Source organism: Mirounga leonina, unplaced genomic scaffold (assembly GCF_011800145.1).
Source record: "Mirounga leonina isolate KUSES-001 unplaced genomic scaffold, KU_Mleo_1.0 Mir_174, whole genome shotgun sequence".
In the NCBI taxonomy this organism is placed as follows: Eukaryota; Metazoa; Chordata; class Mammalia; order Carnivora; family Phocidae; genus Mirounga; species Mirounga leonina.
Window position 1 is genome coordinate 33,373,760 of NW_023270451.1, and position 17,772 is coordinate 33,391,531.

General features: G+C 38.9%; 2 protein-coding genes across 4 annotated transcripts in view; one reads left to right on the top strand and one right to left on the bottom strand.

Annotated features, from left to right (window-relative positions):
* LRRC72 (leucine rich repeat containing 72) overlaps positions 1–11,882 on the top strand; it is a 46,637-nt gene extending 34,755 nt beyond the window's left edge. The window contains exons 8-9 of the mRNA XM_035020669.1: positions 10,825–10,852; positions 11,717–11,882. Of these exons, the coding sequence (XP_034876560.1) occupies positions 10,825–10,852; positions 11,717–11,882 (194 nt within the window). The remainder of the gene's footprint in view (positions 1–10,824; positions 10,853–11,716) is intronic.
* Positions 11,883–16,495: 4,613 nt separating this feature from the next.
* ANKMY2 (ankyrin repeat and MYND domain containing 2) overlaps positions 16,496–17,772 on the bottom strand; it is a 37,391-nt gene continuing 36,114 nt past the window's right edge. For all 3 annotated transcript variants that reach the window (XM_035020671.1, XM_035020672.1, XM_035020673.1), the window contains exon 10: positions 16,496–17,661. In XM_035020671.1, coding sequence (XP_034876562.1) covers positions 17,477–17,661 — 185 coding nt within the window. In that variant the 3' untranslated portion in view covers positions 16,496–17,476. The remainder of the gene's footprint in view (positions 17,662–17,772) is intronic.

Here is a 17,772-nt window from a genome sequence, read left to right on the forward strand (position 1 = left end):
CAGCACTAGGGGAATACTATACATAGAATTCATGGCTTTTTTACCATGATTCTTTAGTCTTTCAAAGTTAATTTTTTTTAACTGTATTTTTTTCTTTCTTTTTTTTTTTTTTGAATTTTTCTTTTTCCCTTTTTCAACCAACATCTTATCAATCCCTTTTTTAAAAAAACATTTTTATTTTTCATTTTTAGAGTCATATTCTATCCCTTCATAGTAGTTACCCGTATTTTTGGCATATATATTTAAGTTGTTTTCTCTTTAAAATTTTGAGATAGTTTCTTCTAACAGATCAAAATATACCCTAAATCTCTAGTATATGTATTTTTTCTACTCCCCTGCCTGATCACATTCTCTCCCTTTTTTTTTCCTTTTTTCTTTTTTTTAAATCCTCTTCTTTCTTTTTTCAAACAACTTCTTATCAATTCCTTTTATAAAATTTTTTATAATTTCCATATTTACAGTCATATTCCATCCCTTCATCATATCAACCCTTATTTTTGTACATATATAAGTTTTTCTTTCTTTAAAATTTTGGGAGGCACTTTCTTCTAAAAGACCAAAATACACCCAAAATCTAGTGTGTGGCACTGATCTATATACCAGCCTGATCATATTTGATCACATTCTGTTTTTTGTTGTTGCTGTTGTTGTTTTGTTTTGTTCTGTTTTTGTTTGTTTTTATCTTTATCTTTTTCTTTTTTCTCTCTTTCCCTTTCTTTTCCCACTGTTTCAGGTCTTTTCTGATTTGTTTAGAGTATATTTTCTGGGGACATTGTTACTCTGCTAGCATTTTGTTCTCTCATTAATCTATTCTCCTCTGCACAGAATGACAAGACGGAAAAAATCACCTCAACAAAAAGAACAAGAGGTAGTACCGAATGCCAGGGACCTACTCAATACGGACACTAGTACGATGTCAGATCTAGAGTTCAGAATCATCACTTTAAAGATACTAGCTGGGCTTGAGAAAAGCATGGTAGTTATTAGAGAAACCCTTTCTGGAGAAGTAAAAGAACTAAAATCTAACCAAGTCGAAATCAAAAAGGCTATTAATGAGGTGCAATCAAATATGGGGGCACTAACTGCTAGGATAAATGAGGCTGAAGAGAGAATCAGTGATATAGAGGACCAAATGATGGAAAATAAAGAAGCTGAGAAAAAGAGAGATAAACAACTACTGGATCACAAGGGCAGAATTCAAGAGATAAGCGATACCATAAGACGAAACAACATTAGAATAATTGGGATCCCAGAAGAAGAAGAAAGAGAGAGAGGGGCAGAAGGTATAATGGAGCAAATTATAGCAGAGAACTTCCCTAATTTGGGGAAGGAAACAGGCATCAAAATCCAGGAAGCACAGAGAACCCCTCTCAAAATCAATAAAAATAGGTCAACACCCCAACATCTAATAGTAAAACTTATGAGTCTCATAGACAAAGAGAAAATCCTGAAAGCAGCTCGGGAGAAGAGGTCTGTAACCTACAATGGTAGAAACATTAGATTGGCAACAGACCTATCCACAGAGACCTGGCAGGCCAGAAAGGACTGACAGGATATATTCAGAGCACTAAATGAGAAAAATATGCAGCCAAGAATACCATATCCAGCTAGGCTGTCATTGAAAATTGAAGGAGAGATAAAAAGCTTCCAGGACAAACAAAAACTAAAGGAATTTGCAAACACAAAACCAGCCCTACAAGAAATATTGAAAGGGGTCCTCTAAGCAAAGAGAGAGCCTAAAAGCAACATAGACCAGAAAGGAACACAGACAGTATACAGTAACAGTCACCTTACAGACAATACAATGGCACTAAATTCCTATCTTTCAACAGTTACCCTGAATGTAAATGGGCTCAATGCCCCAATCAAAAGACACAGGCTATCAGATTGGATTAAAAAACAAGACCCATTGATATGCTGTCTGCAAGAGACTCATTTTAGAACCAAAGACACGCCCAGATTGAAAGTGAGGGGGTGGAAAACCATTTCCCATGCTAATGAACACCAAAAGAAAGCTGGGGTGTCAATCCTTATATCAGACAAATTAGATTTTAAACCAAAGACTGTAATAAGAGATGAGGAAGGACATTATATCCTACTTAAAGGGTCTATCCAACAAGATCTAACAATTATAAATATCTATGCCCCTAACATAGGAGCAGCCAATTATATAAGCCAATTAATAACAAAAGCAAAGAAACACATCGACAACAATACAATAATAGTGGGGGACTTTAAAACCCCCCTCACTGAAATGGACAGATCGTCTAAGCAAAAGATCAACAAGTAAATAAAGAATTTAAATGACACACTGGACCAAATGGACTTCACAGACATATTCAGAACATTCCATCCCAAAGCAACGGAATACACATTCTTCTCTAGTGCCCATGGAACATTCTCCAGAATAGATCACATCCTAGGTCATAAATCAGGTCTCAACTGGTACCAAAAGATTGGGATCATTCCCTGCCTATTTTCAGACCACAATGCTTTGAAACTAGAACTCAATCACAAGAGGAAAGTCGGAAAGAACTCAAATACATGGAGGCTAAAGAGCATCCTACTGAAGAATGAATGGGTCAACCAGGAAATTAAAGAAGAATTAAAAAAATACATGGAAACCAATGAAAATGAAAACACAACTATTCAACTATTCATTGGGATGCAGCAAAGGCAGTCCTAAGAGGAAAGTATATAGCAATACAAGCCTTTCTCAAGAAACAAGAAAGGTCTCAAGTACACAACCTAACCCTACACCTAAAGGAGCTGGAGAAAGAACAGCAAATAAAGCCTAAACCCAGCAGGAGAAGAGAAATAATAAAGATCAGAGCAGAAATCAATGAAATAGAAACCAAAAGAACAGTAGAAGAGATCAACGAAACTAGGAGCTGGTTCTTTGAAAGAATTAACAAGATTGATAAACCCCTGGCCAGACTTATCAAAAAGAAAAGAGAAATGACCCAAATCAACAAAATCATGAATGAAAGAGGAGAGATCACAACCAACACCAAAGAAATACAATTATAAAAACATATTAGGAGCAACTCTATGCCAGCAAATTAGATAACCTGGAAGAAATGGATGCATTCCTAGAGATGTATCAACTACTGAAACTGAACCAGGAAGAAATAGAAAACCTGAACAGACCTATAACCAGTAAGGAAATTGAAGCAGTCATCAAAAATCTCCCAACAAACAAAAGCCCAGGGCCAGATGGCTTCCCAGGGGAATTCTACCAAACATTTCAAGAAGAATTAATACCTATTCTTCTGAAACTGTTCCATAAAATAGAAATGGAAGGAAAACTTCCAAACTCATTTTATGAGGCCAGCATTACCTTGATCCCAAAACCAGACAAAGACCCCATCAAAAAGGAGAATTACAGACCAATATCCCTGATGAACATGGATGCAAAAATTCTCACCAAAATACTAGCCAATAGGATCCAACAGTACATTAAAAGGATTATTCACCACGACCAAGTGGGATTTATCCCTGGGCTGCAAGGTTGGTTCAACAACCGCAAATCAATCAACGTGATACTATACATTAACAAAAGAAAGAACAAGAATCATATGATCCTCTCAATAGATGCAGAAAAAGCATTTGACAAAGTACAGCATCCTTTCTTGATCAAAACTCTTCGGAGTATAGGCATAGAGGGTACATACCTCAATATCATAAAAGCCATCTATGAAAACCTACAGCAAATATCATTCTCAATGGGGAAAAACTGAGAGCTTTCCCCCTAAGGTCAGGAACACGGCAGGGATGTCCACTATCACCACTGCTATTCAACATAGTACTAGAAGTCCTAGCCACAGCAATCAGACAACAAAAAGAAATAAAAGGCATCCGAATTGGCAAAGAAGAAGTCAAACTCTCACTCTTTGCAGATGATATGACACTTTATGTGGAAAACCGCAAAGACTCCACCCCAAAACTGCTAGAACTCATACAGGAATTCAGTAAAGTGGCAGGATATAAAATCAATGCACAAAAGTCAGTGGCATTTCTATACACCAACAACAAGACAGAAGAAAGAGAAATTACAGAGTCGATCCCATTTACAATTGCACCCAAAACCATAAGATACCTAGGAATAAATCTAACCAAAGAGGCAAAGGATCTGTACTCAGAAAACTATAAAATACTCATGAAAGAAATTGAGGAAGACACAAAGAAATGGAAAAACATTCCATGCTCATGGATTGGAAGAACAAATATTGTGAAGATGTCAATGCTAACTAGAGCAATCTACACATTCAATGCAATCCCCATCAAAATACCATCCACTTTTTTCAAAGAAATGGAACAAATAACCCTAAAATTCACATGGAACCAGAAAAGACCCCGCATAGCCAGAGGAATGTTGAAAAAGAAAATCAAAGCTGGTGGCATCTCAATTCTGGACTTCCAGCTCTATTACAAAGCTGTCATCATCAAGACAGTATGGTACTGGCACAAAAACAGGCACATAGATCAATGGGACAGAATAGAGAGCCCAGAAATGGACCCTCAACTTTATGGTCAACTCATCTTTGACAAAGCAGGAAAGAATGTCCAATGGAAAAAAGACAAGTCTCTTCAACAAATGGTGTTGGGAAAATTGGATAGCCACATGCAGAAGAATGAAACTGGACCATTTCCTTACACCACACAAAAAAATAGACTCAAAATGGTTGAAAGACCTCAATGTGAGACAGGAGTCCATCAAAATCCTAAAGGAGGACACAGGCAGCAACCTCTTCGACCTCAGCCGAAGCAACGTCTTCCTAGAAACATCGCCAAAGGCAAGGGAAGCAAAGGCAAAAATGAACTATTGGGACTTCATCAAGATAAAAAGCTTTTAGGGATGCCTGGGTGGCTCAGTTGGTTAAGCGACTGCCTTTGGCTCAGGTCGTGATCCTGGAGTCCCGGGATCGAGCCCCGCATCGGGCTCCCTGCTCAGTGGGGAGTCTGCTTCTCCCTCTGACCCTCTCCCCTCTCATGTGTGCTCTCTCTCTCTCTCATTCTCTCTTTCAAATAAATAGATAAATAAATCTTAAAAAAAAAAAAAAGATAAAAAGCTTTTACAAAGCAAAGGAAACAGTCAACAAAACCAAAAGACAACCGACAGAATGGGAGAAGATATTTGCAAATGACCTATCAGATAAAGGGCTAGTATCCAAAATCTATAAAGAACTCATCAAACTCAACACCCAAAGAACAAAGAATTCAATCAAGAAATGGGCAGAAGACACGAACAGACATTTTTCCAAAGAAGACATCCAAATGGCCAACAGACACATGAAAAAGTGCTCAATATCGCTCGGCATCAGGGAAATCCAAATCAAAACCTCAATGAGATACCACCTCACACCAGTCAGAATGGCTAAAATTAACAAGTCAGGAAAAGACAGATGTTGGCGGGGATGTGGAGAAAGGGGAACCCTCCTACACTGTTGGTGGGAATGCAAGCTGGTGCAGCCACTCTGGAAAACAGTAAGGACGTTCCTCAAAAAGTTGAAAATAGAGCTACCATATGATCCAGCAATTGCACTACTGGGTATTTACCCCAAAGATACAAAAGTAGGGATCCAAAAGGGTACGTGCAACCCAATGTTTATAGCAGCAATGTCCACAATAGCCAAACTGTGGAAAGAGCCAAGATGTCCATTGACAGATGAATGGATAAAGAAGAAGTGGTATATATATACAATGGAATATTATGCAGCCATCAAAAGGAATGAGATCTTGCCATTTGCAACGATGTGGATGGAACTGGAGGGTATTATGTTGAGCGAAATAAGTCAAACAGAGAAAGACATGTATCATATGACCTCACTGATATGAGGAATTCTTAATCACAGGAAACAAACAGGGTTGCTGGAGTGGGGGTTGGGGTGGGAGGGAGAGGGTGACTGGGTAATAGACACTGGGGAGGGTATGTTCTCTGGTAAGCGCTGTGAATTGTGCAAGACTGTTGAATCTCAGATCTGTACCTCTGAAACAAATAATGCAATATATGTTAAGGAAAGAAAAAAAGAAGAAGAAGAAGGTAGCAGGAGGGGAAGAATGAAGCGGGGGAAATCTGAGGGGTAGACGAACCATGAGAGACGATGGACTCTGAAAAACAAACTGAGGGTTCTAGAGGGGAGGGGGTGGGAGTATGGGTTAGCCTGGTGATGGGTATTGAGGAGGGCACATTCTGCATGGAGCACTGGGTGTTATGCACAAACAATGAATCATGGAACACTACATCTAAAACTAATGATGTAATGTATGGGGATTAACATAAGAATTAAAAAAATTTAAAAAAATTTTAAAAAAAATTAGAAGCTCAAGGATGGGACCCAGAAAGCTATGTTTCAACAAGACTTTCAGGGGATCCTGATACACATGCTAGTTAAAGAACCAGCAGTGTAGAGGTGAGAGCACAAGCTTTGGGATCAGATTACCCTAGGAACACCAACTGTGTTAGTAATTAGAAGTTTTATTAATCTGGACATTAATTTGCTTCAGCTTTCTGATTTTTAAAAATGGGGACCATATCTTCCTCTGGCTGGGATGACACTTAGTATGGAAACATTACCACACCTGATCAGCCACCTATCAAGTTCATGATAAATTGAGCTGCTCTTAGTCTCAACCTTGGTTTTCCTTTCACTTCACGTTAAGATGCGCAAACTGAATGTTACTGGATTAGTGCAAGTGAGCCATGCCTGTGCTAGGCAATGACTCTCTGGATAGAAAATCTCCACTCCTAAAAATAGCTTACACAATAACAAGCAATGTAAGACCACCCCCTGTGTTACTCAGTGCTACAGTTGTTACAGGTGTGAGGAGAACCGCTGATCACCATGTTTAGCACTTTTCTTTGGTGCAGATTGCTGAAAAAACTATTAGCATTTTATTCTCTTTACTACTTTCCCATATTAAGCCTCCAAAAACAAAATCAGAGGAAGAAAGAATAGGAGAATGTTTTATTGCATTTGAGAGTTGTTCTTAATTCATAGCTATGTTGACTATAGCCCTCTTAAAAATTGGCATGACTCTAATCTTCTCATTTCCTACAAAATGCCAGTATATCATAGCAACTAAATAGTATTTTTATTCCAATACTTTAGCTTGGCTTACTTTAGCTTATCTTAATAGCTGACCATGTATAATGAAACTAATAAAACCCGCTATGTAGGTTTTTAAAATATGGCTTAGAGTTTTATAGTTTCAGTATTTGCTTTGATATAAATCTCATCTTGCTGTGACATGAACATTTAGGATTCTGAATTCTTTTACTGGAAAGAAACCATACCTAAAACTGTCCATAAGGCAATTTTAACACCACATTTTGATTTCATTATCTTTAATCTTAAATTGGGAAAGAAACCAATTATATTCAAATAGCTTGAGAAGCAAAGGTCAGCTTGGAGTTTCTTCAAATCCCAGCTATCCATACTTGTCAAATAGATATGAGTAAAACACAGGCACCTGTTTCCATTAATGTCTTTGGTGCTTATTGATTGAAAACCAATAACCTCAGAATCAAAATGTTGTGGGCTCTCTATGGCTTTAAAGAGGTAGATATTTGCAGGTTTCCCACCAGCTACCTAAATGGGGAAAGACATTAAGGGCGATTAAAAGAAATGAAAATAGGGGCACCTCAATGGCTCTGTCGTTTAAGCAGCTGACTTCGGCTCAGGTCATGATCTCAGGGTCCTGGGATCGAGTCCCGCGATGGGCTCCCTGCTCAGTGGGGAGCCTGCTTCTCCCTCTCCCTCTGCTTCTCCTTCTGCTGGTTCTCTCTCTTTCTCTCTCTCATGCTCACTCTCCCTCTCTCTCTTTCTCAAATAAATAAATAAAATCTTAAAATAAAAGAAATGAAAATATCAATAAAATTTTTAAATGTCTACTAGTGGTCCAAGTCAAACTGCTGGGTTTCTGTGATATTTGCTCTTCTCCCCTAAACAAGACAGAACTCAAGGTGCTGAGACCAGGCTGGGGGATGATGTCCCAGAGCCTGGGCCTAGCAGCTGAGGCATGTGTTAGGAAGAGTGAAGAAGAAAACCAAAAAGAAAGTCAGGTAGACTGTTTAAAAAATGGTAGTTCATTACAGTGGGTGAATCCAGATATAAGGCAAAAGGACAGATTCCAGAGAAAAGTAAAAACTAAAAGTTTTTTTTTTCTAAAGATTTATTTATGTATCAGAGAGAGAGAGCAGGAGTGGGAAGGGCAGAGGGAGAGAGAGAAAATCTCAAGCAGATTTTGTGCGGAGCACGGAGTCTAACGCAGGGCTCAATCTCACAACCCTGAGATCATGACCTGAGCTAAAACCAAGAGTTAGATGCTTAACTGATTCCGCCACCCAGGCGCCCCCCAAATTAATAGTTTTGAGCTGGGGGATCGAAGGCTCGGGAAGCCAGCCTTTAAAGACATCTCTGATTCTGGGTAGGAGTGACACCAGGCATACCCTGGAAAGCAAACGCCAAGTGTTCTTTGAGCATGAAGCCTCAGAGAGGTACCAGAGGCCAGTGTAAGATCTGGAGATTGGTTGGGAATTGAGTAAAAACTGCAGAGTCAGAAGAATTTGTGAAGGCAAAAATCAGCAGTCAGCAGAGCATGCTGTGGAAGCCAGGTAGGCACCATTTACATAGAAAATAATAACTGGGGGCCACTGGCGTTGTGCCATGGAGCGTCCTGGGCTAAAGACATAAACTAAAACTGGGGCACCTGGGTGGCTCAGTCAGTTAGCAGTCCAACTCTTGATCTCAGCTCAGGTCTTGATCTCAGGGTCGTTGAGTGCAAGCCCTGTGTTGGGCTCCATGCTGGGTGTGGAGCCTATTTAAAAAAAAAGAAAGGAAGAAACTAAAACCACTTTCTTAGGGAGACATCATAAGTAAAAATACATTCCAGAGAGATTAAGAATTTAAATGTAAATGAATTGAAAAGTGCTGGAAAAAAAAAAAAACTTTTATAATTCTGAGAAGGCCAGTCAAAGCTTTACATAAAACCCAGGGCCATAAAAATGAAATGTTGACAGATTTAAACTACATATAAATGAAAAGCATTATATGATGTAGGAACAAAATTAAAAGACATAATAGAAATAAATCTTTGCAATATATACAATAGGCTCCCATTATATTAAAGTGTTTCTATAAATCAATTTGTAAACTCCAAATTAAAAAAGTGACAAAAGCTATGGACAGGACATTTAGAGAAGGAAATAAATGTGTCATCTAATGATCAGCCTTACTAGTGAGCGAGTAAATGCAAAATAATACAATGAGATATTATTTTCATCCGGCAGATACATAAAAGTTGAAAAGATTAATAAAAGTTAATAATTAAGAGAGAAAAAGCACAACTTATACATTATTGATAAGAGTATAAACTAGTTCAACTTTCTTGGAAGACCATATGGCAATAGGGCAGCATCCATCAACATACAAAATGTGCAAAGCATTCAACATAGCAATTAAATATGAAGTCTCTTTTACAGAAGCATTTGCACCTAAGAACAAAGATTTACATGTAAAGCTGTTCATTGAAACATTTTGTGTAATAGAAAAAATAGTGAAAGTACTCTGGTCCTTCATAGAATATTAAGTTATGGTACATTCATACAATATGAACTGTTGTATTTGAGAATTATTGTATGATAAATGGAGTATAAAAAATACATCATGGAGTAATGTAATGCAGAGTACTAACAAAATTGGAACTGGGTATATGTATGTGTGTGAGTACACATGTGTATGCACATAGGAGGCTGGAAACATACATACACAACTCTCAATAGTGATACCTCTGATAAGAGGAATGAGAAAGGTCAAGAGAAGTTTCACTTTCTATTTTCCTGTTTATATTCATTATAAGCAAAAGGTGCACTTTGTAACTTAAAATGTAGGAGGGGCACCTGGCTGGCTCAGTTGAAAGAGCATGGGACCCTTGATTTGGGGTTGTGAGTTCAAGCCCCACAATGGGTGTAGAGATTACTTAAAAATAAATAAATAGAAATTCTAAAAAAAAAAAAAAAAAAGTGTAGGAAAAGAGTCTGGGGAGATCAGAAAGGGAACGGGAGCCTTGGGTTACCCATTCGTGAAGGGAACAATGCCATGAACTCCTCTCCTAAGGCAGAGGCTGTGTGCTCCCTGCTGCTTGTGGATTGGCAGGACTCATACTGTGGGCTTTGGTGGCCCAACAGGTGCTGGTACATTCCATGTCTAGCCTGGCACTAGCCTTTGGAGAGGAATGAACAAAGCAATGACAGCCTTTGGAAGATACCATAAGAAATCCCGGCTTTGAGGACTAGCCTTTGAGCTCCCAAAGCTAGGGAAGATGGAGATTCTTGTGATCTAGGATTTGTTTATTCGATTTCTTTGAAGTTAATGCCAAGAATCCAAATGGTTTAAACTGCCCTAAGTATTTCTCCTCATTTGGTCTGTTAGTCCATTTATAGATGTATGTGTCTATCTGAAAAAAAAAAAAAAAAAAAAGAATTGGTTTCTGCATGAGACTCAATATCTTAATTACAAAAATCCCCACTTGGATTCCACTGGTAACTTAATTGATTAAGCGTTCTGTTCTCAGTTTTGAGATCTGTATTGAATTAAAGAATTTGCCTCAAAACCTAAGGCAAACCCAAGGCACTATAATAGAAAAGTTCAGTTTGAGTTTAGGTATCAAGGCATTTTTGAAGGATTGAACTATTCATCTAAATAACCATTCAAAAAGCAGAGAGTTGTGCTCTAGACTTTTCCTTGATAGCATTGTTCCATTGTTTTTAAATGCTGAATAAACATTTGAAAAATACTAATTTAGAAATGTATTTTTTTTTAGATTTTGCATTTGCGAATAATGTAGACAAGTAAGTGATTTTTTAACTTTATTATCATGATTGTGTTGACTTTAAATTATCTTCAATTTCCAAAATAGATTTTAATGAGTTAAAAAATGACTAACTTCAATAGATGGGGGAAAAAATTGCCATCTTTCTGTGATAAATAAGCTCAAGCTATTTATTCATATTTGATATGTTTTTAATATTATTATTATAACCAGAAAAAAATGAAAGGCTGATTCAATGCATAAAAAATGAAACCTAAGACTTACTAGCAAATTACAAATGTTTAATATTCCTCCAAATATGTTCAGTGAGAGCAGTTATGTAGATTAACATTTTATATTCTCTGGAATTTACGTTTTCAATAGCAAATACTTCATTAAACTATGGAAAACATTTCAAATTCATGAATATTGATAAACTTTAAAAATCATCATTCTTTTTCGATTTTGCACTTCGGTATTTTTTCTTTGGATTCAGGTTGAAAAATATTATCCCCAAGCACATTTATAAAATAATGGCATAATGTAATCATAACTTTCTAACAAAATGTTCTTAAGATACTAATATGCATATGACATCTACAAATATTTTAATCATCTCATTCAACACTGGTTTCAAATCATAAACACATTCACGTGTGAGACCTAAACTGGAATAGCCGATCCCAAATATGTTCAAAAACTGAATTTTAAAAAATAAACAATATATATGGTAAAACTAGCATTCCTTATTCTACAAGTCATTTGTCAGTAGAGGCCCAAAGTTATTTGTTAGCGGTACGAGGTTAAAAATAGCATAGAAAAATATGGCATTTGTTTCTTTGAATGAAAATTTCACTGTGGCTTAATGGATTTTTTTTTCTGACGTTAATTGTCATTTTTGCAGAACTGTGTTCGATGACCCAGAAGATGCTGTGTTGGTAAGGTCCATGAAGAGGTCTGCTATGGCTATTACCTCCCTGAACTGGGACACAGTTCCAACACGAGAGGAAAAATACCTTGACGAGAAAGGCAGAGAACCAGCTCAAATGCTCACAGTTACACTAAGATAAACTCTAGTATTTCTAGAAATCCTAGTGAATTTCTGTTGTTTATTAAACTTCTCTGTGATTAAGCATGTTATACATTTCTTATATTATTTGAACCACGTAAACGCAAGCAGAAACACCAATAATATAATCCCTACACATTTTGTTTTTGTTAAAGTAAAACATGTATACAGGAATGTACACAAATCATTAAGTGTTCAGCTCAACAAATTTTCCAAAAATGACCATGTTCATGTAACAGCAGTCTTGGACTGGGAGAGAGACTATTACCAGCATGTGAACGGCCTCTTCATTCCTGTTACCAGTCCTATTCCCTATTAGTAGCCACCCTTGAAGAAGAATCACTGTTATGAATTCTAAACCATAAATTAATTGTGTCTGTCTTTGAAAGGCATATAAGTGGACTCAGAGAAGTTGAATTATTTTGTGTCTGGCTTCTCTTACTCAATACTGTAAAATTCACCCGTGTTGTTGCTAGAGGTGATAGCTCTATCATTCTCACGGCTGCATGGCATTCCACTGTACGACGATACCAAAATTTATTTATCCAGCCTCTTGCCTTTCCACGTCGCCTTTGAAGGCATTTGCCAGTTGCGGGTGTGGACTAATGATGTGAGCTTGGCCTCGCCGGAAGCCAGAAGCTCAGGGGAAAGAGAAACCAGAAAAGCTTTTAGCAGTTGCCTGGTGCTGAGAGACAAAATGCCTTGCTGGTTTTCCCTGGCTGAGCTAAAGAGCTAGATCAAAAGCTTACAAAAAGCAGAGTGACATCTCCTTCTGCTCAGACCACCACCACGGTGTAACACAGACAGGATAGAGACACACTGGACAAGTGGGGCTGAAATCAGACAAGGGACAGAAGCCCTAGAGGGAACAGTGAACTGTCCCTGAGAATCTCTAACCTCCTTTCACCCGTGGGCACTTCCGATTCTATACAAAGCCAGGGTCTGAAAATTCAGGTATGATCCCTGGCAGAGGTTAAGAACAGGCAGAGATTTGGGCATCGATGTGGATGAGTGGCTGGAGACAAAAGTGATAGTGCTTGGCTTCCAAGATTTGGTCACAGAAAGGATCGGCATGTTCTCTTGTTCTCTCTTCTGGATCACTTATTCTGCAAGAAGCCAGCTACCATGTTGTGAGGACATTTAGGCACTCCTCTGGAGAGGCTCAGCGGGGAGGAACTGAGGCTACTTTCCAAAAAGCCAATGAGGGACTAAGGCCTGTTTCCACAAATATCTGAGGGAGCTGTCCTTGCCAGCAGATCCTCCAGATCTCACCAAACCTTCAGATGACTGAACTTCTGGCCAAAAGCTGCTCCACATCCTCCTGAGAAACCCCAAGCCAGAATCACCCAGTTAAGCTGTTCCTTTATTTCTGGCCTGCAGAAATTATATGAGATAATGCTTATTGAAGGTTCAAGCTGATACATTTTGGGGTAATTTCTTACACAGCAATAGATAACTGTTAGGATAACTCAGTATAATCCATGGTGCTAGAAGTATTTGTGGTAGGTAAGGAGGCTTTGTGGAGTCTTGCAAAGTCTAGGAAGTCATGGTGCAGTCTCAAAAGGTTCTTGAATAAGGCCATTCTACCTTCAGCAGAGAACTGGTCATTGTTCGAAGAGCAGTTTCAGGCATGCTACTTCATCCACCCCAGTACTAAGAGCCTGACCAACAAACATCAAGTAACTTTGACCAAAGTTATTCACCATGAGCTGAGTACTATCAGCCCCATGAGGCAATAATGTTGGGTGGGCAGAGCAGTAACCTATTTCATGATGGAAAAGGTGCATTTGGGATCAGACTTAAGCTGGCCTGTAAGTTGCATAAGCAATATTAATTTTGAATTAGATTGCAGTAAATTGGATATTATAATCCCCAGGTTAACAACTAAAAGAATTGTAAAAGAATGTGTAGCCTGATATTCTATTTTTAATCCTACAATCACTGAAAAGGATGAAAAAGTATTCCAATTACAAAAATATAGCTAGCAAATTTTACTTACTCTCCTTTTTAAAGAACTAATGGAAATATGTCTCCTTTGTATGAAGAAAAAGATTTGCTTTAAAATGCACTCCTCAGTATTTTATATTCAGTAATGAAGGGCTACTGAATGGCTGTGACTTGAAAATACTGTAATGAATACCATTTGGGGAGAAACACAAAATAGAAGACAGGGATCCTTATTTAAGTAACCTAAACTCTACCAAAATGCAACACACAACTGAGAGGGTGTTTTAAATTCTTTAAGCAACAGAGAATCATTCAAGCTGATTCAAGTGAAAGTCGATTTCAGGATCTATCAGGAGCTCTCATGACCAAGAAACCAAAAATACTATTTTATAGATCTATACAGGGTAGCAGCTAAAAGCTGGTGCTCTGGAATCACACCTAGCTTAGCTCTTCACTTACTAGTTGTTACTTGGACAAGTTCGCTAAGTTCTCTAAGCTTTCATTTCCTCTTATTTAAAATGGTAATCATAATTCATAAAATTTCAAAGATTTAAGTTAGATAATGGATGTAAAGTGTCAGAGCGGCTTTCTCAAAGTTAGCACCTGATAGATGTCAGCTAATACTGTGATTCTTATCCCTAGAGGAGTTGTGCCCTTTAGGAACTATGCCTGATATCATAGATGGAAGTTTGTGTCCCCACCCAAAAAATCGGTGTATTTTAATCTAACCCTCAACATGATGGTATCTGGAGGGGGGGACTTTGGGACCTAGTTAGGTCATGAGAGTAGAGTCCTCACAAAGGGGATTAGTGTCTTTTTAAGGGGCCAGAGAGCTGGCTACCTTTTTTCCACCATGTGAGGACAGAGCAAGAAGACGGCCCTCTGTAGACAGGAAGAGGGTCTTCACCAAAAACTTGACTATGATCTCATCTAGCCTCCAGAATTATGAGAAATACATGTTTATTATTTAAGCCATGCTAGTCTATGGTAATTTGTTACATAGTGGCCCAAAGTAAGACACCTGGTGTATTAGTCAGGGTTCTCCAGAGAAACCGATCTAATAGGGCATATGCATAGAAAGAGAGTGACTTGAGAGTGACTTATTTTAAGGAATTGGGGGCTGGCAAATACAAAATTTGTAGGGCAGGCCAAGGCAGACTAGAAATTTAAGAATGAGTTGATGTTGCAGTCCTGAGTCTGAAATCTGCAGGGCTCTGCAGGGCTCTGCAAGGCAGGCAGCAGGCTGGCAGACCTTTGTTGGGATTTATTTTGGTCTGTAATGTTGGTGTTTCCATGTTGTCAGTTTCTTTGGCATTGTGACTGGGCTACATGAGGCAAAACAAAAATAAAAACAACAACAAAAAAACCAACCCTCAGAGAACAAATGAAATGTCATTGCCTGGATCCCGAGATCCCCAGCCAGTCTGCCTTCTTTCTCCATCTTACAGAGAATCTTTTTATGTTTGTTTGATATATAATGTCCAGGGATTTTAGTTTTACTTAGCAGAAGGAATAGAGAAAAGTATGTCTATTCTGCTTCCGAGAAGCAGAAGTGTTCATATTATTTTTTTAAAGATTTTACTTATTTGAGAGAGAGAGAGCGTACAAGCAGGGGGGAGGGGCAGAGGGAGAGGAAGAAGCAGGCTCCCCATTGAGCAAGGTGCCTGACATGGGGCTCGATCCCAGGACCCTGGGATCATGACCTGAGCCTAAGGCAGATGGTTAACCAACTGGAGCCACCCAGGCACCCCAAGAAAAGTTTCTTGATAGCATATTGAAAATAATTCAACATGGCTAAAACCAGAATGAATGGGATGACCACCTATTTTGTTGGTATAATAATGGAAACACCTATTTGAGATTATGTATGACGAAGGAAGGGATTATAATCAGAACCAACCCCATTGTCTCTTAAACTCCATTTTCAGACCACCTCTTCCCTGAAATACAAGGGTGGAAAATTGTAATGTTGACATGGCTTATACCTGAAGTCCTCTTCATCCCCTGGCAGTTATAGCGGTATTAGATTCTGATTCCTGTCAGCATTCACTTCAACAAAGGGAAGAAGTTCCTCTCCACTGCCACATGTCTCAGCTTTCCTATTTCCTCCTGCTTTTTCATAACCCTCTATGGTATCCGAAGACAGGCATCATAATGATAACACAAAATGGTGGTAACGTGAATACAAAACAACAACAACAACAACAATTAAAAACCAGATAATGCACATGAAAACACTGGTGGGAGAGGGCAGCCTAGCAGGATGATTTTACTCGTCAAAGAGGAATGTTTCTCAGTGTGTAGATGCGGTACCTTGACCGGTGAAGAGAGGCTTGTCGTGAGTGACAAGTTTAGGTGCAATCCGCCTGCTGAATTCCTCCCCAGCTAACCCTTCACACTGAATTCACTCACAGGAAGTCTTCATGTAACAGCACGCCAGAGGGCGTGCAGAGGTGCGGAAAAGTCAGTGAGTGTAGGGAAGAGGAGAACCAGCATAACAGAAGAATATGATCAGCGAAGCAAGGTGGGTAGTCATTTTGATTTGCAATTGTACACATGAAAATACTTCTTTCTTCTCTAGTATTTGCTGAATTTCCTAAAATGTAAGTTCTCTAATATTTCTCTAATATTGGCCATCCCTCAACAGCAATAAGCCAGGAAACAAGATGTGGAGGTGGTTATATCAGTAGGCATGATTTATTTTACAATCATCACAAGAAACTCTGAAACAAGCGCTGTCTTCGGCGATCAGGCCCTAGCTCTGCTTCCATACTGCATACGCTAAAAACGGGTGTGAGCACGTTCTAAAAGTGACAGTTATAAATCAGTTGCTGGGCAAGAAGAGCCCCACGAAAAGCTCACAGGAAGAAAAAAGCCTTTCAGGTGGAATATGGCACATGAATTGGCTTTATACCTGGGGACACACTATGGTTAGCCATTATTTAATGAGAGATTTCATGAAACATCCTTTTTAATGCACATGCTGAGATAATCGTGGCTGTGCCTTAGTTCCGACAGTTATGAAGGTACAAATACTGTAGATAAAATGTCACCACAGGAACTATATGAAGTTCAGACTGCTCAGGATCATTTCTATATAAAAACTACAATGAGCTGAACTGTGACAGAGCCTGTAACATACAACTTTTCTTCATTTCACTGCATCTAAGTAAGTAGGACTTCACTATTCTAAATGCTATTTATATGCATCTTATTCACATATAAGCTACGATTCGTTTAACTACCCATCTCAGTGGCTAGAAAATTCTTCTTTCCTGAAAATCTCTCTCCTACACCTGTTTTGCTTGCCCCTCTGTTCCCCAGAGCCTATATTTCTTCTTGAAGGGGATCTCTTTTTGCTTTGAGAACAACTGCTGGGAAGCTGGCCTCAGAAAGGGAATAAAAATGTTTCTGCAATACTTTGAAATACAAATTTCTCCCTTGGACTATCTGTCCGACTACAGTACAGAAATCACTGGGAACTCAGGGCATGGTAGACAGAGCTTTGCCTGAAGGCCTCTATTCTAGGAGACATGGAATCCTGCCACGGTGCCATGCAGGGGTCACAAGGCATGAGGACACAGTCACGTGAGCTCTCTGGCTACCTGCCAGGGCACGAACCTTCCACACCGGCACCGACTCTGCCTTTCACTCCTCAGATTCCTGCGGACCTGCAGGAGCATCCGGTAAACCTTCCAACCCGCCTCCACTCTGAGGACAGTCTTTCTCCACCTCCACAGACTCCTTCGGCTGACAATCCTCTTGGGAGACCCCCGCTTCAGCCTCGAGCTGCTCTGCACGAACACAGTTAGAACTGACATCAAGTCCGCCATCTGATAAAAAGGAAAAAGGAGGGGAAAAAAAAAAAAAAAAGGTCATTTTGTTGTTCCTACCACGTTGTCGGTCTCTCTTCTGGATGCTTTCCGAGTATGAAATTATCGAAT